General features: G+C 48.3%; 1 protein-coding gene across 7 annotated transcripts in view; it reads right to left on the bottom strand.

Moving 5' to 3' along the window:
• Positions 1-23,234, bottom strand: part of TBC1D22A (TBC1 domain family member 22A) — a 384,809-nt gene that overhangs the window by 169,878 nt on the left and 191,697 nt on the right. For all 7 annotated transcript variants that reach the window (XM_032261505.1, XM_032261506.1, XM_032261502.1 and 4 more), the window contains one exon: positions 7,590-7,665. In XM_032261505.1, coding sequence (XP_032117396.1) covers positions 7,590-7,665 — 76 coding nt within the window. The remainder of the gene's footprint in view (positions 1-7,589; positions 7,666-23,234) is intronic.

Here is a 23,234-nt window from a genome sequence, read left to right as displayed (position 1 = left end):
CCATCCCTGGGTGCCCTGGCGCCATCACCAGAAACGATCCACCAGCTTCCCTTTTGGTGCCAGTGTCACCCCCAACATGGGACAATTCTCTGATCTGCAATGCAGCTGTTTATGATCTGATCTAAAATCTGAAAAAACCAACAATGGACATGATCACATGGACACACCTGCTGTGGCTTCAAATATTATTTTTAAATACTGAAATAAGTTCTCTGTGGCTTTTTTTCTTTAATCAGAAAATGTGGCAAATGTCTCACTGGCAAAGACATCATCTATGTCTCAAAAGATGCATGGCACTGATTACCAGGTGGGGTTGGCCCCAGAATTCAGACAGGGGGCTCTGACTCCAGCCTCGGGAAAGGCAAGGTGCTGAGAGCCCACTGCTCTGGCCGTTCTACCTCGGGGGCAATCAGGGATCATGTGATTCAGAGGTTAACATCCGACATAACAGGCGTAAAAACAACACGTCGGGGGATGTCACTAGGATTCACTGCAAACACGTGAAATTTCAAGTATGTGTAGGCGTTCCCGGTGCAATACGGAGTGGAAATCTCATCATGTGCTTTACATGTTGAAATTCTGTCAGTTGGAGAGTAAATGCATATTTATTATCATAGCAGTAAATTACTGAATAATGGTTGTGAACTGTTGATTTTATACACAAAATCCTTTGCTAAGCAGGGAACAGACTGACAATTAATACAAATATTGAGAACTTATTAGCCAGATAATGTGGGAATCAACAGCATATCCTCTTCGAGCCTACAAATGCTTAGAAAATTTTGAGGGACACAAGACAGGATAACACGGATTGGACGACATCCTAATTCCATTTTCTGTGGAGTTGTTGAACACATGCCCTACTCTGACATAAAATAAACTTTAAGACTTATACTTAATTTTTAATTATTTAATTCCACTTAGCCATGAGCCTTGTTTCGGGAATTTTTCAGAAAAATTATTCTTCCTGAAGAAAAATGTCAAGCCCTTAAAATACTCCACAAGAATATAAAAAAGAATTAAATTTGGGGTCAAACTGCAGATTTGTACTCTTATCTCTGCAGTCCTTTCTGCGCTGGTGACTGTGGGGCTCACCAGCAGTGTCCACCAAGTACTCACTCAGAATCACCTATAGGTTCTTGGAAGCTCTGGCCTGAAGCACAACAACATATAATAAAACCAATTTCACGACAGGCTCAATGATAGAAACAAGAATTAAGTTCCTACGCATACTTCTGGTCACAAAAACATCACCCAACTTCTTTTTTTGAGACAGGATTCGCTCTTGTTGCCCAGGCTGGAGTGCAGTGGCGGGATCCCGGCTCACTGCAACCTCTGCCTCCCGGGTTCAAGCCATTCTCCTGCCTCAGCCTCCTGAGTAGTTGGGATTGCAGGCATGCACCACCATGCCCCATTAATTTTTTATTTTTAGTAGAGACGGGCTTTCTCCATGTTGGTCAGGCTGGTCTTGAACTCCCGACCCCAGGTGATCTGCCCACATCAGCCTCCCAAAGTGCTGGGATTACAGGCGTGAGCCACCATGCCCGGCCACATCACCCAACTTCTAAATAACAAGCAAACATTTCCAATATTAAATCTGGAAATATCATGTGAGCTATTAACTAGCTAATCTACTTCAGAAAGATTAACACCAACAAGGTAACTACTCACATTTTGGCAAATCAGTGAGTGCTGCCAGTTGTAGTGGTGGTTACAGTGGTAGTTGGTTAAATCAAAGAATAAACGTTTGCAAAGTGAAAACTGTCAGGAGCACCTCCTCCCACTGGGCAATTTGCAATCACAGACACGGAGGGTTACTGAGTGCCTTCCTACCACACTGTTTATCATGCATTTTTATCATATTCTTTATGAATCTTTACTTTACAGTAATCTGTACTCATTCATTTCTTTCTCCACCTTCTTATTCCACTTCCAGGTTGCAGCAGCCGGTGCCTATCCCAGGAGCTCAGGGCTCAGGGTGAGAACCAGCCCGGGCCAGGACGCAGCTCAATCGCAGCGCGGCTCACACGTACCCTGGCGCAGACCCACGCAGACACATCAACTCCTGTCATGAGCACATCTCTGGGACGTGGGAGGAAACCAAAGTACCCAGAAAAAAACCCACATAGACGGGGGAGAAGGTGCCCTCTCCACACAGATAGTGGCCCCGGCCAGGAATTATTTTTCTTATCAATGTTATAATTAAAACAATGTGGAACAAAACGTTCTTTGAGGACCTACTGTATTTCAAAATGAAACAGCACAGCATTCGACACAAAAATCTCAACATCAGCCTCCTCCTGTATGGTCCAGGCCAGCCTGCTCAGCCAGCCACTCTCCAAACATACCCTGCTCGAGGGTCCCCTCGAGCTCTGCAGACACAGACAGAAGCATCCCAGGCTTCGCAGGGGCCGGTGCAACAGCACCAAGGCCCACCACTGCTCCCAGCCTCAGAGACATGATGGCGAAGACAGTCACGTGCTTTCAAGCCACGCACCACGCGGGCAGGAGCTGCCCATTTTATGCATGGATGCTCTGTCCCGGGTACCCGCGTCAACTCTGATGGCAGGTGGTCTACAGGGTCAAATGGTGTTGATGTGGATTTCTCTAATAACTGCTTCTGTGCATGGCTCTTCCCAGAAAAAGTCTGACCACCATGCCAGGGATGGGGAGATTGAAGAGCCTACCCCAGGCAGGGCAGGGAACTGCCCTAACAGCAAGGCTTCCATCTATTTCTTCCAAGACAGAAAAAAAGGAGCCACTTTTGATAATAGATTCAGAAGCCAAATAAATGCAAAATTTAAAAGTATTAGGTGAGGTTTTAAAAGAACAATAGCTCCGTAAACTTCTCAAACGCAGCCCTGCTTCCTCAACACCCCTGCGCCGGCCTCTCTCCCCTGAGCTATGCAACAGCACCTTCTCCCTGGACTCCCAGCACCCAAGCAGCCCCTTCATTTCACCCTCCCACCAGCCACCAGAGTGCCCCAAAGAGAACCCTCAACTCCTCCTACCTGGAGGGGAAGAAGGCTGACAGGCCCAAAGCAGTAACATGTGCACAAGAAGCTGCTCGTTCCACCCCAGGACCAAAATAAAATGCTATTTGGCAACAATGAGAAATCTAGTCTGGCTAGGCCCTCACCAAAAAACAGGCATCCACAGCACCAGAGAAAAAACTGTGATGTAAGCATTCAGTTCCCACAGGCCAACGGGCTTGCTGGGGGTTTCTGCTGAGGCCTCAGCTGCTGCCTCTCCAGGAAATCCCAAATCCTTTTCCATTTGCCAGCTGCCAGGGCGCTGATGGGCAGCTCTCAGAGCTGCTCGGTACCTTCCCATCCTGGGTAGGGCTTTGTCTTTCTAGGGTGGCTTCCTCTGGTCCTATTCCACCTAGGCTGCTCACGTACGCAGTCCTTTTTCCCAGGTGTTGGCCTTGGATCCCCTGGGCTCTCCCACAGGTGGGACTGGGTTATAATATACCCACTCACGGGGAATACAGCAACCCGTCCCTGGTTATGCTGCAAGGGTCATTTATATGTCGCTTTATTTGCGTTCCCTCTTGATTTATACAGTTTGTCTGAGACGTTGTGGAACAATTCAGATTTACATGAACTCCTGGGATTTCCAATTCACTCCTGCAGGATATGTTTGCTAGATATACAGTCTAAGGTGAAAGTTACACTCTTCCAACACATTGAACATATCCTCCTCTACTTTCATTGAGAAACATTTTCTCAGATAAACAGCCATTCTTAGACAATTATCTTTTCTTCTAATTGCTTTAGTTTAATTAAATTTACTGCAATGCGTTTAAGTATAGTTTTGTTTTTGTTAATACTCCTCATGAGGATTCACTGACCTCTTGAATCTGTGGTGTACTTTAGTTGGTTTAGGAAAACCTCAGTCATTCTCTCTCTTCTCCTGTGACTCCAAATAGATACACATGAGGCTTTCTAACCAAATCCTCTGTATCTCTTACTTTCTACATTTTTATATTAACTCTCCAGGTTTTACTATGACTGTTTCCTTCCAATCCATCTTCTAGTTCACTGGTGTCCTCTTCAGCACTGTCTAATTTGTTAAACTTGTCCACTAAATTATTGATTTTGGTTATTACATTTTTCAGTTCCAGAAGTCCTAGTTGGTCATTTTTCAAATTTCTTATGCAAAATCGTACAGACATTCTCAAGCTTCTGTTCTTTCTTCATATATATAGTAAGGAGACTAGTTTTATGGTATGTGCCCAAGAATTACAAAAGCTCAACGTTTTGTGGGCCTGTTTCTGTCATCTTTTTTGTTCTCACGTAAGAAGTCTTGAATGTATGATAGCCTTTGACTGTGTGTAGGTCATTTTATTTTTAAAAAGTGTTTCGGGGTTTTTTTAAAAAAATTACAATTTGAGTTGTAACTTCCTCCAGAAAAGATTTTGTTTGCTTCTCACCAGCATTCTGGAGAACTCCAGTAGAGAATCACCATAAGTGAGGTTCAAACAACCCTGGGCCTCCCAGGTTGGAACCTAGATGACAAGATTTTGAGGGCTGTATCACTTCCACCTCACCCTCCCGTGTCACTATTCTGGGTCTCAGAAACCATATGTGCATTTCTCAGATTCCTTATCCTGACTCAATGGGTTAGACCCATGCACTACATGATGTAAGTTCTTTTGGGCTGACTGGCTGCACTATGGACTGCATGGTAACCTGTGACCTGTGCGTGTATCTTCAGATGAGTTCCTGGAACTAGAAAGTCTGAAGTAACCGGAAAACTTCAAAAGGAGAAGAATGACCAACCCCTGCTGTGCCTAATTAACTTTGAGACATTCTTCTGTTGTTCCTTATTCCCGCCTCAACTGATAACGCAATGGACTTTGTAACTGACCTTGCTCAACTGACAGGTCAACCTCCTGACTCCAGACCCTCCGCCCCCGACCCGGCTTGCAAAAACCGCCCTCAACTGAAACTTCTGTAACTTTCCATTGCCTACCCCAAACCTATAAAACCAACTCCTATCCCACTGCCCTCCAATGACTCCTTTTCAGACTCAGCCCACCCGCACCCAGGTGAGTAAACAGCCATGTTGCTCAGACAAAGCCTGTCTGGGGGCTGGTCGGGGGGGGGATCTCTTCATTCAGAGTGTGTTTTAACACATGAGGCACTCGGACTACAACTAGCTTTGGGGTGGCTTCTTCTGCATCAGGAAACACACCCAGAGCGACGGTGGCTTTAGTGCTGGCCACTAGCTAGGTCCTAGCACCACTCTGGCCCAGGAAGCCTCATTTTGTAGACAGCAGCTCAATGTTTTTAAATCACTTGTTTTCCTTTCCTTTCCTTTTTTTTTTTGGCTTTTTGCTTTGTTTGTTGGCTTTAAAACAAGAAATGTTACATAGTGGGAAATGTGGTTGAAATCATCTAGCCTGCCAGGACTAAAAATGCACGTTCCTCTTACTCTCACCTCTTTCTTTAATTCCAAATTCAGTGGCTTCGATCAGCATCTCTGATTCCGTAGGAGGTCATACGATTTCTGTCCCGAAGGCTACAGGGGATTCCCGGGGAGCTTCCCATCCTCGGGCTTGCCCCTCTCTTTACCCCCGCCCAGCACACACCCTGGAAGGCTGCTGCCCATCCTCCTTCCACATGGCTCCGTGACAGACGCAGCCCTCTCTCTTCGGTCTCAGCGCCTTCATGTTGCCATGGTAGACGTTTACGAAAGGCTGAGGGATGACAGGGAAGGGTTACAGCACTACTCAAGACGGGAAGAAACCGCTCACAAGTGCTTTTCAGACATTCTTTCACAACTCCTTACCACAAGAAGACGAGAGAAGCGGTCCCTCTTCCAGTCTGCCCTCTCACCCGCGCTGGGCTTCCCTCCATCCCCAAGGCCTCCTCCTCCTGCAGCTCTCTGCTCTCTCCTGACGAGCCCTTACCCTCAGGCCACCATGACTGAAACTTCAACTTGACTTTGCAGAGCAATTAAGCTCTTTTCTGAATTATTCCCACCTGGGCAATGTCCTCAAAACCTCTCCATTCTTACAGGCAAGTCCATGAGGATGTCTTCCTTCACTGAATTATCAAAATGTTCTGAAATAAATGTTGTCCTTCTCTTCAAATGTAGAAAGGAGAGGCTTCCTTTTTTTTTGTAAAGCAATTTTTTCTTCCTCTCCCCTTAATAAAATCTTTATAGTCCCTGCAAAAGTTTCGACCCACAAATCCTTTCTCTATGAGGCAAGGGATGAAATAAAGAGGGACCTCCGAGAAAACATAAAATACGCCTTCCAAGAGACACAGCGGAAGGGAAGAACCTGCTAGGAACGTGTAACTCACATCCACCGCAAATCGTATTTCAAAGAACGAAACGAGGCTGGGGAACACTCGTGGAGGTGCTGCTAGGAAAAGGAATCCATCCATACCCAAACACGGCCTCGCGTGGGGCACACGATGGGCGTACGCGAGCGCCCTTACAGTGGCAGACGGAGTATTTTTAACAGGTGATAGGCTAAAGAGCAGTGAGATGTCACGCCGAAAGTATTATCAGAAGAACTGCCCGAAACTTCATAATATGGAAATCAGGTAATAACCATTAGACACAGAGTTAAGAATCGGATTCAATTAAGGAAGAAAATGGGGTCTGTCATTTGTAGGACTCCACTTCAGAATATCATTCAGCAATTTCCCAGGCCGAGTGCCTTCCCCGAGATCACTGTTACGGCCTTCCACGCTGAGGGCGCAGTGAGGGGAAAAGGCATGGTGACGCACAATGCTGAGCGGGCAGAGCACTGCAAGGCACATGGCCAGGGCTAAGTTTTCACAAAGTGCAATTTCTCTCCACATTTTGTGAAAGAATCTGCCAAGCTCACACGGGACCCTTTGTGAGAGACTGTGTCTCTTTCATACCTCATCACCACCCAGCTGGTATCACAAATCTATGCCTGGTTCTGCTTGGCATCACTTTGTTAATGCTCTGTTCATTAATTTAACAAACCATCAGGAGAATATGCCTGGAATGGGCAGGCATTATCTCTCAACTTCCATTTAATTAAACTCTGCTATTGTAAGGTGACAGTCAGCACATCGCAGGGGGAATTATTCTAAAGATGGAGGTAAAAAGTATTTCAAAGCCCCCACTTAAACATGGAAGCATAATCTAAAATTGCCCAAGCACCCACACTATAATTTTTCTATAATATTAAAGATGTTATTTGCAGACTTGGTAATCAACTGGATTCCGTGGAGAAATTATTCTAGCATCCTTGATGGAAAAATGATGCACGGAGGCAGGGAACAGAGTGCCGAAGGACCACCATAAACAATCACATGTCACCCGGATTACAACAGTCACCAGGCTTATTCAGGACACAGGGCTGCCTGCTTCGGGTACACACTCCCTGCTCGGCTGCAAAGTGAACAGACTGAATTGTGATGATATCGCCTTAATAAGAAGAAATGAGAGCAGCTCACACTTCAGCCACTGCCTCAGAAGGATGCCCATGAGGGACCCTGAGCCGGCCAGAGTGGATGGGGACGGCACCCTGCCCCGCCAAGGGCTGGGAGCCACCACCCCCCGCCCAGAGAGAGGGGCTGTGTGGGACGCTGGCTTACCATCGATCCGGCTCACGAGTTCTTCTAACATTTTCACTTTCATTTGAATCCCGGGCTGGGCAAAGGTGTAGTTGTCCTAAGGAAAAAATAATAATGCGTATCATATGCACATAAAATAAAACACACTTTCCAAAAGGGAAAAAGGCAGCTTGGACCAAGTGAACAGCTTTATAATCGGACGAATCCACAGAGATTTTATCTTGAGAAACAGATCGGTGGACGCACACAGCCCACTCCAGGCACTACTGAATGCTATTTCGAGAAGGGAAAGCCCAGCATCTCCTGATGTCAGGTGATGAGCACGCACATCGCAGGAAACACCAAATGGTACATTTCTATTTGTAAATGTAAGACATTTATATTTAAATTGGAAAGCAGGCATCCATGCGCAGAGCTCATTGACTAGAACCGTCTGCGGTAACTGACCACCTTGCTGGCCACCTGGACCCCAGGCACTCAGCCCTGCCAGGAGCCAGTGGGAAACGGCAAACGTGCCTGGTGCTGACGGCACCATCATTGTGGCCACAATCCAAGTGTTAATGACACAGTTGCTGCATGGGTGAATAACATGGACGTGTGACTTTACCTTCAGAGAGACCGCTGGGTGAACTCAGGTGAAGTTCAGACACTAAGATAGGAAGGCCTGCATAGCATCAAAGGGAAGGGGGCCTGGGCAGTTTCAGATCACACAGCCCAGGAGTGGGGCCCCAGCTCTAGGGCTCAGGAGCTCTGTGACCTTAGCAAGTAACATAACATCTCTGGGCTTCAGTTTCATTATCAATAAATGAGAGCAATAACACTGCCTTCTAGGACTGTCTCAAGTTTCAAGGAAATACGTAAGTGGAATGTGGAAGAGATTTCAAGACACAGCAGGGACTGGGGCAGTGACAGGTCTATTATTCCTGCTGTCACCACCCGAGAGAGCAGACACAGGACACTGCGTGGGCGTGGCCAGATAGGACTGGTCACACCACCCCATCCCACAGCAGAAACATGAAGAGGCAGCCCCCGTCAGGAAGAGAAGGCCATTCCCCACGGAGGCTGCCATCTGGGCCTCAGCCAGTGCTCAGGAAGCATTGTCGGAAGGAGGGTTTCAACCAGACTCGTGGTTAACAGATTTAGTCTGTACCCAACAGCAGTGAAGGCAGAAGGCAAAATAAGAACCAGCATCAAAGGTGCCCAGGTTCCAATCCCCAGAACCTGTGGATGTGTTGCCTCACGTGGCAAGGGGAACGAGGGTTGCAGGTGGAACTAAGGTTGCTAATCCAACGATGACAACAGGAAATGACCCTGGATTAGCCAGTGAGCACGACACAATCCTAGAGTCCTTAAAAGTGGGCGGGGCAGGCAGGAGAGTCGGCAGAGTGACATCCCGTGAGAAAGACTCAAACCCCATGGCTCACTCTGAAGACGGAGGAAGGGCGACAAGCCAAGGAACTGGAAAGGACAAGGAGCAGATCCTCGGCCAGGGCCTCTAGCAGGAACACAGAGCTGCTGACGGCTTGCTTTCAGCCTGCCAGACCCACGTCAGACTTCTGACCCCCAGACGTGAGGAGAAATCAGTGTCACCTTGAAGACTAAGTCTAAGCTGATTTGTTGTGGCCACAATAAAAAAACAATTCAGGACGCTTAGAGGATGCTCCTTACTGGAGCCCCTAAGACTCACTGAGATGTAAGAAGCAAGGAGAACTGGAAGGCAGCCAAATGACGGTGCTGTGCCTGGGGTTCCCGCGCCTGGGGTTCCTGCGCCTGGGGTTCCCGCGCCTGGGGTTCCCACGCCTGGCATTCCCGCGCCTGGGGTTCCCGCGCCTGGCGTTCCCGCACCTGGCGTTCCTGCAGGTTCCCGGCCAGGCTTTGAACTCTTTAGTGAGCGCAAAGGGCCTCTGGCCCGGCCAGCACTGGGAGACGACTGCCTGGGTCAGCTGTGCCCTCAGGGAGTGACACTGGGGACAGCCCCCAGAGCCTCCGCTAGGGGAAGCCAGGCAGGCCACTGCCTCAGTGAAGGCACAGGTTAACACAGTCTTGAGCCGAACAGGAGGTGCTGGGCACAGGCAGCCGCAACTCACCAGGTAGGACAAACGTGGAAACAGCACTCACAGAACCCCCAGCTCCGGAACCCAGGAGGGGGCCCAGGTAAGACAAGCGTGCAGTTGAGCCACTGCCTTCCACCCAGCAGCACTTCCAAGTCTAGAAAGTCAAATGCCAACGCATGCAGCCAGCACTCTCTGTGTTTCTCTCCCTCTCTCTCTCTCTTCGTCTGTCTCTCTCTCTCTCTCACACGCAGGCACGCATGCACGCAGGCACACACGCAGAGCACACATGACATCTCCTAACAAGGGCAGGCACGGCAGCCGCCGTGGCACAGAACACAAAAAATGCCTACAAGGCACTGAGAATTTTTCTTTCCTCGGACATGGAAAATGAGCCGAGTCGGACCTGCCGCTTGCTGGGGGATTTCTCCCAGGTGGATTTCAAGTGACAGGCTCTGGACTCCACATTGTCACAACTCTCTGAGGGCAGGACCGCGAAAAGCTCAGATTGCCAACTTCACTTAGAAGGACGCCAAGGCCCTCCCATGATCCCGGACAGCAGGGAGGATGGGCCCTGGGGAGAGGATCTCTGGAGTGACAGCTCCAGGTACCTGGGGCTGATGTGTTTTCTAGAAATAGTGGGCCAATTCAGGGATAAGCTTGGAGGCCTCCTGAATTTGGCCGTCCAAAATACGGCGTTTAACGGGCAGGACTTTTAGGCCCCGAAGGAGCTGCACTGGTGCCAGTGAGACCCAAGCGCCTGCCCGGCTGAGACAGAGCAGCAGTGGCAGTTAAGGACAAATGGTGAGCTTTCATATATTTGAACTTTAACAGGAGTAAGAAATGCTGGCTCTGGACATTCATTCCTGTGACTGCCATCATCTTTGGACCTGACTTGCAATGGTTAGCCTTTAAGACTCAATTTCTCCCAGGGGACTAGCTAACAGAAGCAGATTTATGTTAAAACGTAGTGCATACTGCGTGTTGCATGTTTATGTCATGTCATTTAACCTCGTGGAGGAATTCCGATGAGCCTGGCAGAACAATACAGCTGCACAGAATTAAGGGTGAGAAACCAGAGAGCAGTGTGGCAGCCTCCAATCCAGCGAGGCCTGATGATTACTTAATGAATGTCCTATTCCAAGTAATTCCAGAAGCGTGGGGAGGACAGTGAAACCACCCCACTGGTCTGCCCCGAGGGACTGCTACCTCTTCCACTCCAAGGGAGGCCACGCCCCTGGCTGGCCAGGGCCCTGACGGTTCCGTGAGTAACAAACAGGCCTGGGCTCCGCTTCCACGCGGAGGGAGCACAGTGGGTGCCTCTCCTGTACTTGCTCTATCCCCAGAAATGCTCGCTCTACGGAGGCTAAAACGGGGAGAGGCGAAGGTTCCCGGAGGCTCCAAAGCAGTGGGGCAGGGCCCAGCCCACCGCAGGGGCGCTGATGGGATGGGTGGGCCTGACGGGTCCTGGCATCGGTCAGCCACTTTGTGTGGCTCTCCCACTAAGACAGGATTTCAGGCTCTCATTTAGCAGAGATAAAAGTTATTCTTTGGCCTCCATCTGCCACTATTTTATTTGTTTATATGTTGAAAACCCAGGTAGGAAAGATAGGTTCTCAGAAATCCAAACAATAAGAATGACGCCTGAAAGCCAATAAAGAAAATGTCTGCATTTTGGAAGGGAAAAGGTCTGCATTTTGAAAGCCCTGCCAAGACTGACAGCTGCGGCCGGGGCATTCTGGCTTCAGGCTGGGGGCAGAGAAGACCAGCCTTCTGAAGGCTGCAAGCAGATGACAAGCCCCATCCCCAGAGGGTGAGGCACCAAGGCTAAGGCATGAGGGTCTGTCTGGGCCATCGTGGCTTGCGGAGGGAGCCCAGGCTGCAGAGGGCCCTGCTCAGCAGCCAGAAAGCCTTCCGGGGCACTTTAAGGAGACAGACACCATGGCCAAGGAGTCCAGCACCAGGCGGCTGGGGAAAGGAGAGAGAGAACACCCCACGGCCCTCGCAGCAGCCTGACCTGGGGAGGCACTGACCGCCCAGGCCTTCCTAGGGGACTGCTGCCCACAGGCTCCACCAAGGCCCCTGGGCAGACCACGGGCTCCGTCTGCTTAAGGCCCGGAAAGCAGATTTGCCCTTGGGATACCCCAGCCCAGCACCCCACCTCACACACTGGCACGCAGAACACCTGTGCTGGTGAACATGCACCCAGGCAGCAAACCAGGAATTCAGCAAGAATCCTGCACACTTACAAAAATGTCATTAGTAATAGCATCATTCCCTTCGTAAAAAGTGAGCATGCGTATCCTTCAGATGGAGACCTTGAGTCTTTAAAAAAGGATATAATTTACAAAATGTGTGCATCAGAGGAAAGAAAGGAAGGGCTGAAGACAACAACGGCCTTTTGTGAAATGTTTTACAGAACGTAAAGTCTGTGAATATACGTTTTTAAATACCCTCAGCTTGCCTTATACCTGTTGCCATTACAACATCACACTCTCCCGATAACAAGTAACACTAGCTGCACTTTTTGGAAGAAAAGTAGCATCAAATTTTCTCAGGGAGCATTTTAGAGAAGAGTTGAACTATAAATTCCCATCAGCTCAGCTGGAAGAACCCACAGTGAAACCTGCCAGCACATGGAGAAGTTAGACTCGCTCCTGCCTCTCTGATAAACGGCTCTTCCACCTGGACCAGGGCTCCGCCTCCCCATTAAGTCCAGTCTCCTCTTTCCAGGCTAATCTCACGGTAACACAGTGTCTTCCCCTCGCTGAAACCAAATGTGCCTTCCATGCCCAGGCCTTGGCCTGCCTCTGAAACAGCTCAGGAAGTCCTCTGTGCAAGAAATGGCCTGAGAGGGACCCAGGAGGTGGAGGATGTGGTGAGCCAAGATTGAGCCACTTGCACTCCAGCCTGGGCTACAGAGTGAGACTCCATCTCCAAAAAAGAAATGGCCTGAGAGACTTCCATTTCCCTGGACTCCTTTTTTTTTTTTTTCTGAGATAGAGTCTCGCTCTGTAGCCCAGGCTGGAGTGCAATGGCACAATCTGGGCTCACTGCAACCTCTGCCTCCTGGATTCAAGCGATTCCCTGCCTCAGCCTCCGGAGTAACTGGGACTACAGATACACACCACCATGCCCAGCTAATTTTTTGTATTTTAGTAGAGACGGGGTTTCACCATGTTGGCCAGGATGGTCTTCATCTCTTGACCTCGTGATCCACCCGCCTCAGCCTCCCAAAGTGCTGGGATTACAGATGTGAGCCACCATGCCCGGCCTTCCTAGACTCCTAAAAGACTGTCTTCCACGTCCACTCGGGGGTCCCTGGCCGCCAGCCCTGAACACAGAAGACCGCTGGGCTCTGATCATGCGGGGGACCGAGCTAGGAAGCCTCCTGTCACAGCTGCACTCCACTTTCAGCCATTAATACATTCGTGCAATTAATGCACCAGTCCAGCGGAAGGCAGACCCACATCAGACTCTCAGTTCTTTCACCTGTTCCACAAACACTGAAAGCCTCCTGCCTGCCGGAAAATCAAGTCCTGAGTCTCGATGCTGCACGACGGAGTCAAACATGCAGGCCTGGGAATGCTGTCCGTCCCTGGAGAGTCCTGCTTGCAAGGCCGGCTCCCGGGTGCTGCCAAGAATGTGGGTTTCGGGAGAGTTCCCACGATTCCCTGGGTAATCTGGATGACTCAGCGGGCCGACACTCTGCAGTGTGGTTCACCCTGGGCACCTGCTCTCCTCCTGGGAGGCTGCATTTGGGCACATGCCAAAAAGAGAATGCCTGGACGCCCAGTCCCCAGGAACATCCTGGGTGCTGAGTCGCTCATGTGCTTCCCCAACAGACAACGTTTCACACGGGTCGTCCCAGCCCCGCGCCGGAGGGATGAAGCGTGTCCTGTGTGACTGCGCCAGGAGAGGGCTTGGAAGCTCACTTCACCCCCTGATGGAGCCTCCTCTGCATCCCTGCACTGTGAGGAGTCACAGCCCTGAGTGTGGCTCTGTGGGGTGGCCTTGGGGTCCCCGACACAGACAGAGGGAAAAGTGGACAGGCAGACAGGGCCTTCTGTCTACAGGGATGACAGTCTGGCAGCCAAGCCAATGTTCCTCACATGTCAGGCAAGTGCACATTTACTGCTAACGAGCACCTGGGTGGCCGCACCATCACAGCACAGAACCAGGGCTGGGCCCCGAAGACCACTTGGAGTACGTGAAGCCTGAGCAGAGATGAGAGAGAGGGTTCAGGCACCAGGCAGCAGAGCCCCAGTGGCCCAAGGGAGCATGTCACATCCCAGAAATGAAAGGGAGGCCAGGGCACCTGGAGGGTAGCGAGGAAGCTGCAGCTGAGGTGGGAAGAGACCGTTCCGACGGGCCATGTGGGAGTCAGCATGAGACCCAGGCAGTGCTCTGAAATGCAGTTAATGAAATGGAAATGGAGCCACCGCAGGTAAGAGATTCGCATCACGGAAAGGTGACGAAGAAACAATGGAATGCGCCCAAGAAGGATGCAGGGCTATCACTCCTGAGGCCGTCATCCGGGCAAAGTGACCACAGGCGATTCCCACAGAAGACAAATCAGCCCAACTGTCCACACTGCCTTCTGCTGACCTGCTGGCCGGCTCTGTCCACACTGCTTTCTGCTGACCTGCTGGCCGGCTCTGTCCACACTGCCTTCTGCTGACCTACTCTGTCCACACTGCCTTCTGCTGACCTGCTGGCCGGCTCTGTCCACACTGCCTTCCGCTGACCTGCTGGCCGGCTCTGTCCACACTGCCTTCCGCTGACCTGACTGGTGGGCTCATGCACCTGAACATAGGTAGGGCTTGCCATCTCTCCCTGTTAGCTCATTCATTTGACTGGTTCCCGCTGGCCCTGCAGGCAGCTGAACACGTTCTGAATTTCGATTGTGCCATCTATCACATGTGCTGTCCCTCCAAGCTTAGAGGCGCTGGTCAAGCAGATCCCCCTGATGTCTTCACTACAGTCCCTGTAAAGAGGAGGGAAGGGAAGGCCACGGACAGGGCTCTGCTGCAATCTCAGAAAGTGCCCTCAGAGTGCAGCTGTGTAAATTCTACGGAGCCCTGTTTAACTCCCTGCTTTCCTACCTGCCAGATTCATTTTTCTGCTCTTCTTCTTTCCCATCTGTGAAATGGAGAGAGGAAGCGCTCCATCGCAAGCGCACAGGGGATGTTAAGTGAGTTACTGTGTCTAAAAGAACCATCATACAAAGCGCAAACCCAATCTGCCCCCATGAAACAGTGGTTTAAGGCTGATGGCTCCCAACCCAGCCAGGCCACAGTAACCAGTGCCTCTGTAAACCACTTGAAACATGGCTGTCACCTGACTTCAGACACAGGCCAACCAGCAGAGCAGAGTGGCATGCCAGCATGAGGAGGCCATCCATGGTCACTTCTGGAAGCACACTGCAAGGAGCGGAGCCGCCACCAACACCGGCGTGGAGACAGGGAGGGAGGGAAACAGCTGGGAAGCCACCGGGAAGATAAACAACCGCGGTGGAAGCGGCCGGTTTGACAAGGCTCCGCACTGCAGGATTTCAATTAAGTCACATTCTGGCAAAGGCAAAACGATGGCAACAGTAAAAAGCCCAGAGGGTGGGTGGAGGGGGACAAATAGGTGGGGCGCAGGCATGTTCCGGGCAGGGGAACGACACTGTGCAACACCTTCTTGGAGGATTCGTGTCACTGCACACCTTTCAAAGCCCACGGCACAAAAAGCCAACTCTGGTGTACAATATGGACTTTAGTTGATAATAATGCATCAATATGCCGGGCGCGGTGGCTCAAGCCTGTAATCCCAGCGCTTTGGGAGGCCGAGGCGGGTGGATCACGAGGTCAAGAGATCGAGACCATCCTGGTCAACATGGTGAAACCCCGTCTCTACTAAAAATACAAAAAATCAGCTGGGCATGGTGGCGCGTGCCTGTAATCCCAGCTACTCAGGAGGCTGAGACAGGAGAATTGCCTGAACCCAGGAGACGGAGGTTGCGGTGAGCTGAGATCGCGCCATTGCACTCCAGCCTGGGCAACAAGAGCGAAACTCCGTCTCAAAAAAAAAAAAAAAAAAAAATAATGCATCAATACTGGCTCCTCAACTGTAACCCAAATGCCACACTAAAGTCACTGAAGTGAGATGGAAATCACAGGGTAGCTGGGGCTGAAGGAGGATGCTGAGGAGCTCAGGGGACCTCTCTAACTTCCTGCTCAATTTTTCTGTAAAGCTAAAACTGCTCTGAAAAAACAAACGCCAATAATTTTTTAAAAACTCAATTCATTCAAAGAAGGCAGGGAAAAAAAGAACAAATAAGATGAAACAAATAGAAAACAAATAGGAAAATGGCAACCTAAACCCCAACCATATAAATAATTAGGCTGGAGAGATGAGATGAGTATCTCCACAGTCTAAATATACACTAAAAGGATAAGAAAGCAAACTCCAACAATAAACTATCTACAAGAGTACATTTTAAATAAAACATACATTTCATGGCTGGGCACGGTGGTGTGCACCTGTAATCCCAGCACTTTTAGAGGCGAAGGTGGGCAGATCATGTGAGCCCAGGAGTTTAAGACCAACCTGGGAAACACAGTGAAACCGCATTTCTACCAAAAATACAAAAATTAGCCAGGTGTGGTGGCAAGTGCCCGTAGTTCCAGCTATGCAGGAGGCTGAGGTGGGAGAATGGCTTGTGCCTGGAAGGCAGTGGTTGCAGTGAGCTGAGATCACGCCACTGCACTCCAGCCTGGGCAACAGAGACCCTGTCTCAAAAACAAACAAACAAACAAACATCCCTTTTGTGCCTCTGTGTCACATTTTGGTAATTCTCACAATATTTCAAGCTTTTCCATTATCATTACAACTTGTTATGGGTATTGGTGATCAATCACCTTTGATGTTACTATCATAATCGTTTGGGGCACCGCAATCCACACCACGTAAGACAGCAAACTGGATCGACACATGTTCTGTGTGTGTTCCAGCTGTTCCCCATCTCTCTCCGTCTCCTCAGGCCTTCCTATTTTCTGAGAGACAACAATATTGATATTAGGCCAAGTAAAATCCCTACAATGGGTTATGTAAAGTATTGAAGTAAAGAAAAAGTCACACGTATCTCACTTTAAATCGAAAGCCAGAAAGATTACACTTGCTGAGGAAGGCATGCAAAAAGCTGAGAAAGCCAAAAGGTAGGCCTTTTTTTTTTTTTTTTTTTTTTTTTTTTTGCCAAACAGCCAGGTTGTGAATCCAATGGAAAAGTTGTTGAAGGAAATTAAAAGTGTTACTTCAGTGAACACACGAATGTTAAGAAGGCAAAACAGCCTTCTTGTTGATGTGGATGAGGTTTCAGTGGTCTGGAGAGGAGACAAAGATAGCTACACCTTTCTCCTAAGCCAAAGCCTCATCCAGAGTAAGACCCTGACTCTCCTTAGTTCTATGAAGGCTAAGAGAAGTGAGGAAATTACAGAAGAAAAGGTGGAAGCTAACAGAGGTCGCTTCATAAAATTTAAGGAAATAAGCTGTCTCCACAGCATGAAAGTCCAAGGTAAAGCAGGAAGTGCTGATGGAGAGCGGTAACAAGTTCTCCAGCAAAGATCTAGCCAAGATAACTGATGAAGGCAGCCGCTGTAAACAACAGATTTTCCATGTAAATGAAACAGCCTTCTACTGGAAGAAGATGCCATCTACAACTTTCATAGCTAGAGAGGAGAGGGTCAGTGCCTCACTTCAAAGCTTCAAAGGATAGGCTGACTCTTGTTGGGAGCTAAAGCAGCTGATGACTTTAAGTTAAAACCGATGCTCATTTACCATTCTGAAACTCCTAGGACTCTTAAGAGCCTTAAGGGTACAGGACTCTCCCTGCACTCTATAAATGGAAAAACAAAGCCTGGATGACAGCATATTCATTTACAGCAGGGTTTACCAAATATTTTAAGCCCACTGTTGAGACCTACTGCTCAGAAAGAAAGATTTTGTTCAAAATATTCCTGCTCATGGACAGTGCACCTGGTCCCCCAAGAGCACTGATGGAGAAGTGCAGGAAGATGAAAGTTGTGTTAATGTCTGCTGATGCAACATTCATTGTGCAGACCATGGACCAAGGAGTAATTTCAACTTCCAAGTCATTATTTGAGAAATGTACTTGATAAGAACTACAGCTGTCATAGACAGTGCTTCCTCTGATGAACTGGGCAAAGTTTGTTGAAAACCTTGTGGAAAGAATCTGCTCTTCTAGATGCCATTAAGAATATTTGTGATTCATGGGAAGAGGTCTAAATACCAACATTAGCGGGAGTTAGAAACTGATTCTAACACTCGTGGATGACGTTGAGGGGTCCAATACTTCCACAGAGGAAGTAGCTGCAGATGTGGTAGAAAGAGAACAGAATTAGAAATAGTCTGAAAATGTGCTTCAATTACTGCAATCTCACAGTACAATTTGAATGGATGAGAAGGTGCTTCTTACATGTTTTTTTTTTTTTTTCCCCAAAATGACTGGACTCCAAGAAAGTGGTTTGAGATGGAAGCTATTCCTGATAAAGATGCTGTGAACATTGTTGAAATGACAACAAAGGTTTTAATCACTCCGTAAGCCTAGTTGATAAAACAATGGCAGGGCTTGAGAGGACTGACGTGAGTTTTGAAAGAAGTCCTGCCGTGGATAAAATGCCATCAAATAGCACGGCATGCTACAGAGAGATCTTTCATCAAAAGGTGGCCCCACTGACGTGGCAAACTTCAAATTGTCTTAATTTAACAAATTGCCACAGCTACCCCAACTTCGGCAACCACCATGCTGATCAGTCCACAACCATCCAGATGAGACGAGGCCCTCCACTGGGAAAAAGATTACAACTTGCTGAAGGCTCAGATGATCATTCGCATTTTTTAGCAATAAAGTATTTTTGAATTAAGGTATATACACTTTTTAGATACAATGCTACTGTACATGTAATAAACTAAAATATAATTTTTATATGCATCAAGTAAGCAAAAAACTTGTGTGGCTGTTTTTATTATGATAGTTGCTTTACTGTGTTGGTTTCGAATCAAACATGCAGTGTCTCCAAGGTACACCTATAAAAACCACCTGTCCCGCAAAGAAAGAAGAGTCTCTTCATTTGCTGCTGAAATCGCTGTGTACAGAAAATCCTAAGGCCTCTACTTGGCTCCTAGCAGTAATAAATGACTCTACCAAGATCGCTGGAAACAAGTAGGACATTTTCCAAAAGTGGCACCATTTTCTCACAAGGTGACCGTGCCACCCTGGCATCAAGACATGGAGACCAATTTCTCCCTCTTTCAATCAGAACAGGCTTGTGACCGCTTCAAGCGAAAGAGTACGGGGGTATGACTTCTGCGTACAGTATGTGACTTCTGAGGCGCGGTCATGAAAAACGCAGCTTCCACCTTGTTTGCTAGCCGAGTATCACTGGAAGCCGTGAACTGTCCAGTAAGAGGTCTGACGATCCCAAGGCCACCATCCTACAAGGACAATCAGTGCACAGAGAGACCGGGACTGAGCAATCCAATCCAAAATCCTGCTCTTAGAGTCATGCAGGCCCAGGGCACCGGGCTCTGAAATGAAAGGAAGTCTAGATGCTTCCAGCCCCCACTCGAGATTCCAAACATCACAGTGCACAAATAAGCCGTCCATGCCATGCCCTGATGGAGATCCTGACCCACAGAACCCGAGAGCACAAAAGCATGGCTGCTTCCAGTCAGCGGGTTGGGAGCCATTTGCTACACAGCAGCAGTACCTGGAAAACTGTCAGTTTACAAAAATCGACTGTACTTGTATAAACCCGTAGTAAAAAATCCAAAAATAAAAAATACCAACAAAGCTATGCCATTTAAATAGCATCAGAAAAAAAAAATCAGAAATAAAAATCAACAAAATGCGAGCAAATCCCTATGCCAAAAACTGCAAAATATCTGTGAGGATAAATTAAAGACTATCTAAATAAGTTAAGAAATATATTATGCTGACGGATAAGACAACTCGATATTTGTTAATACTGTCAATGTGAGGGAAACTGACATACAAGTTCCACATATTCTCATTCAAAATCTCAATAGGCTTTTTGGGTAGGGAATGGCAAATAACAAACTTTATATACAAATGCAAAGGACCAAAAACACTTAAGATAATGTTTTGTTTTGTTTTGTTTTGTTTTTTTGAGACGGAGTTTCGCTCGTTACCCAGGCTGGAGTGCAATGGTGCGATCTCAGCTCACTGCAACCTCTGCCTCCTGGGTTCAGGCAATTCTCCTGCCTCAGCCTCCTGAGTAGCTGGGACTACAGGCATGCGCCACCATGCCCAGCTAATTTTTTGTATTTTTAGTAGAGACGGGGTTTCGCCATGTTGACCAGGATGGTCTCGATCTCTTGACCTCGTGATCCACCCGCCTCGGCCTCCCAAAGCGCTGGGATTACAGGCGTGAGCCACTGCGCCTGGCCCAAGATAATGTTTAAAGAGAACAAAGAGGACTGACCTTACTCAACTCCATGAAAATCTGCAGTAACTAAGACAGTCTGAGCTGGATTAAGATCATTCGTACGTCACTGGACAGAACTCTGTGTCCAGAAACAGACGCACACTTGTGGAATCTAATTTTCAGTGAAAGTGAAATAGGACAAAAGTGTTTTTAACAAATGGAGCTGTGCTCACTAGGATATCTACAGAAGAAAAATGGAACCCTGACATCTTCCTTACACCACAAACAGAAATTAAGTCAAGCTAGGTCACAGACCTAAAACTAAAAACTAAAATGATCAATCATAACATAGGTGTATCTTGGCATTGCGGAGGTAGGCGGGACACAGAAAACCATTACCACAAAAGAAAACAATGATAAATTAGACTTTATCAAAGTTGAAACTCCTGGCTCATGGAAGACACTGTTAATGAAATGAACTGATAAGCCACAGGAGAAAACATTCTCAAAATATCTATGTTGACAAGGGACTGCTATCAGAATCAGAATAAATGAAGAGCATGGGGGGAATGCAGTGTTGGAGAAATCGCATTCTGACACAGAACAGCCAGAACCTAACAGACGTCTAAAAGAAGATGTGGATGTGAATGTTCACGAAAATGTTATTCCCAGCAGCCCAAGACTGGAAACAGCCTTGGCTACCACCAACAGGACGGATAAACTGTGACGTATTCACGTGACGGAGTACTACTGAGTCATTAAGAGGAATCAACTCTTCATTCAGGCAACGACCTGGATTCTTACGGTTTTTCAATGCTATTGCAAATTGCATTTTTTAATTTTCATTTTTAAATTGCTTGCTGCTCAATGATTCATTCTTAATGAACCTTCTGTCACAGCCCAGTAACTAACACATTCTTAGCTGTTTAATAAACCTTTCTAAAATCTTGATAGGAGTCCTCAATTTTATCAAATGGGGCTCCAAAAGCATGTATCTAAGATTCTTCCCCACAGGAGCACAGCTGAGCCGGCACCCGGGGCAGGTGTGCATTTGGCACATCTAAACAGACTTGGTGCTCCAAATATCCATTCTCCCTCCCCAGGCCTCCGTCAGGCGCGCCACTGCGCTTTCCAGGTGAAGACTCTCTTCTGGATGTATGACAACAAATGCCAAATCACAGTTCAGTTGGAGGGCACTTTTTCTCTGCCACCTTCCTGGGCATCAGACTGGTCCTTCCTTTGTTATTCTCTTTCACATAATGACATCCCCGGGACGTAGTCCATTGCAAGTTCCAGCTGCCGGAGCCCATGGTGCAGGCTCCTGAGCCACCCTCAACTGCCTTTGGCTGATCCCTCTGTGAGCAGGCCCTGTAAGAAGCCACACATCTCCCCAGCTTGGTGTGCAGGCTATGGCTTCCCCCAACTACCCTGTCACCTCCCTGGTGTTAATGACAATGGCCAACTCACATCAGCCCTACCTGAAGGACAACACCTGACCCCACACTCCAGCCCGAAGTCACGGGCATGCTCATTTCCTGACCTTTCTCTAAATGAGCCACAATGCCACTGCCTTTCTGGCCTTTTCTCTGACAAGTTCCAAGATAATTTAGTCACTTTCTCCAATATTCCTATCACTTCCATGCCCTCAACCAGTTCCTAGAATTCAATAATCCTTCCCCAAGGAAAGGAAATGTAAATGACCAATTATAAAAGGCAATGGTTCTTTTCTACTCAAAGAAACTGTCCTGTTAAGTAATGAAGCCAAGAGTGATAGCATGACTTCAGGGTAGGCAAATACGGAGGCTGTAATTCAAGAAGTAACAGCGAACCGACAACCTTGGCACAAAGGCTGTTAGTGAAATGAAAAGACTGGCAAAAGCGCAAGAATAATCCCCTAAAAGCATGATAGGGCCTCATCCAGCCTGGAACTTTTTTTTTTTTTTGAGATGGAGTCTAGTTCTGTTGCCCCGGCTAGAGGGTAGTGGCACGATCTCGGCTCACTGCAACCTCTGCCTCCCAGGTTCAAGCAATTCTCCTGCCTCAGCCTCCCCAGAAGCTGGGATCGCAAGCGTGCACCATGCCGGGCTAATTTTTGTATTTTTAATAGAGACAGGGTTTTCGCATGTTGGCCAGGTTGGTCTCAAACTCCTGACCTCATGTGATCTGCCCGCCTCAGCTCTCAAAGTGCTGGGATTACAGGCGTGAGCCACCGTGCCCAGCCCAGCCTGGAACTTCTCACTGGGTGCCAACCTTAAACCCCAGGGAGAGGGAGGGGCTGAAACACAGCACTAGGTCAGCAGCTTCCACTGCCCAGAAAGCACACACTCAAAACCACTTATCTTCAGGCCCTGACGCCACCACGCTGTGTTAAGGCAATCCCTCTTAAGGAAGTGTTCATCACCTGGTATTGGCTCAAGCATATTTCTGTGATCTACACAAAAAGCCATCTCCAAAACCATAGCTACTAACACCAAATAGCATTAAAAAGACACAGCCACAAAACCACTGAAAGAATTAACAGCCCACCCAATTATTTTTTTAATTAAGTATCTGGCTAGAACCCTACCAGTGTACTTGGTAGGAAAAAAAAAATAGAACACCGCGTCTTCCCATTCTGGCACCAATTGCTCTGCCAGCTGGGGGGGAGCCACAAAGGGCTCTGCCTGCACCCTCACATCCCAGGTCACACCAGAAAACCAGAGCCCCGGGAACCCACACACAGTCAGCCTGTGCACACCCAACACACATCACCCAGAGAACAAGACACACACAGTGAAACTCAGGAGAAAGGGCAGAAAGCCCAACCATGAAAGAAAGTGAAAAATAAAGACAAGAATGAAAGAAATTATTTCTCCAAATTAAACTTATCTGAACGTTTTAAAGCACTTAAAGTCAAAGCTACCACACAACTGAGGAAGAAAACAGAAAATCTCTCCCCGACACTGAGGATTAGTCCCCATGAAGCTTCAATGGGAGCCTCAAGGTCATCTCTCCCACATTTAGAGGTAGCCCACTTTGGGGGCAACCCACGTCCTGCCCTGCACCACATTTGTTTGCCTGCAAGCCAGCGTGGGCACCCTCCTGCAAGCCAGCCCGGGCACCCTCCTGCAAGCCAGCCCGGGCACCCTCCTGCAAGCCAGCCCGGGCACCCTCCTGCAAGCCAG

The sequence above is a fragment of the Sapajus apella genome, unplaced genomic scaffold (genome assembly GCF_009761245.1).
Source record: "Sapajus apella isolate SASKATOON/1434 unplaced genomic scaffold, GSC_monkey_1.0 scaffold123, whole genome shotgun sequence".
NCBI lineage: Eukaryota > Metazoa > Chordata > Mammalia > Primates > Cebidae > Sapajus > Sapajus apella.
The sequence above is the reverse complement of the archived record's forward strand: the minus strand, read 5'-3'. Positions and strand labels throughout refer to the sequence as shown.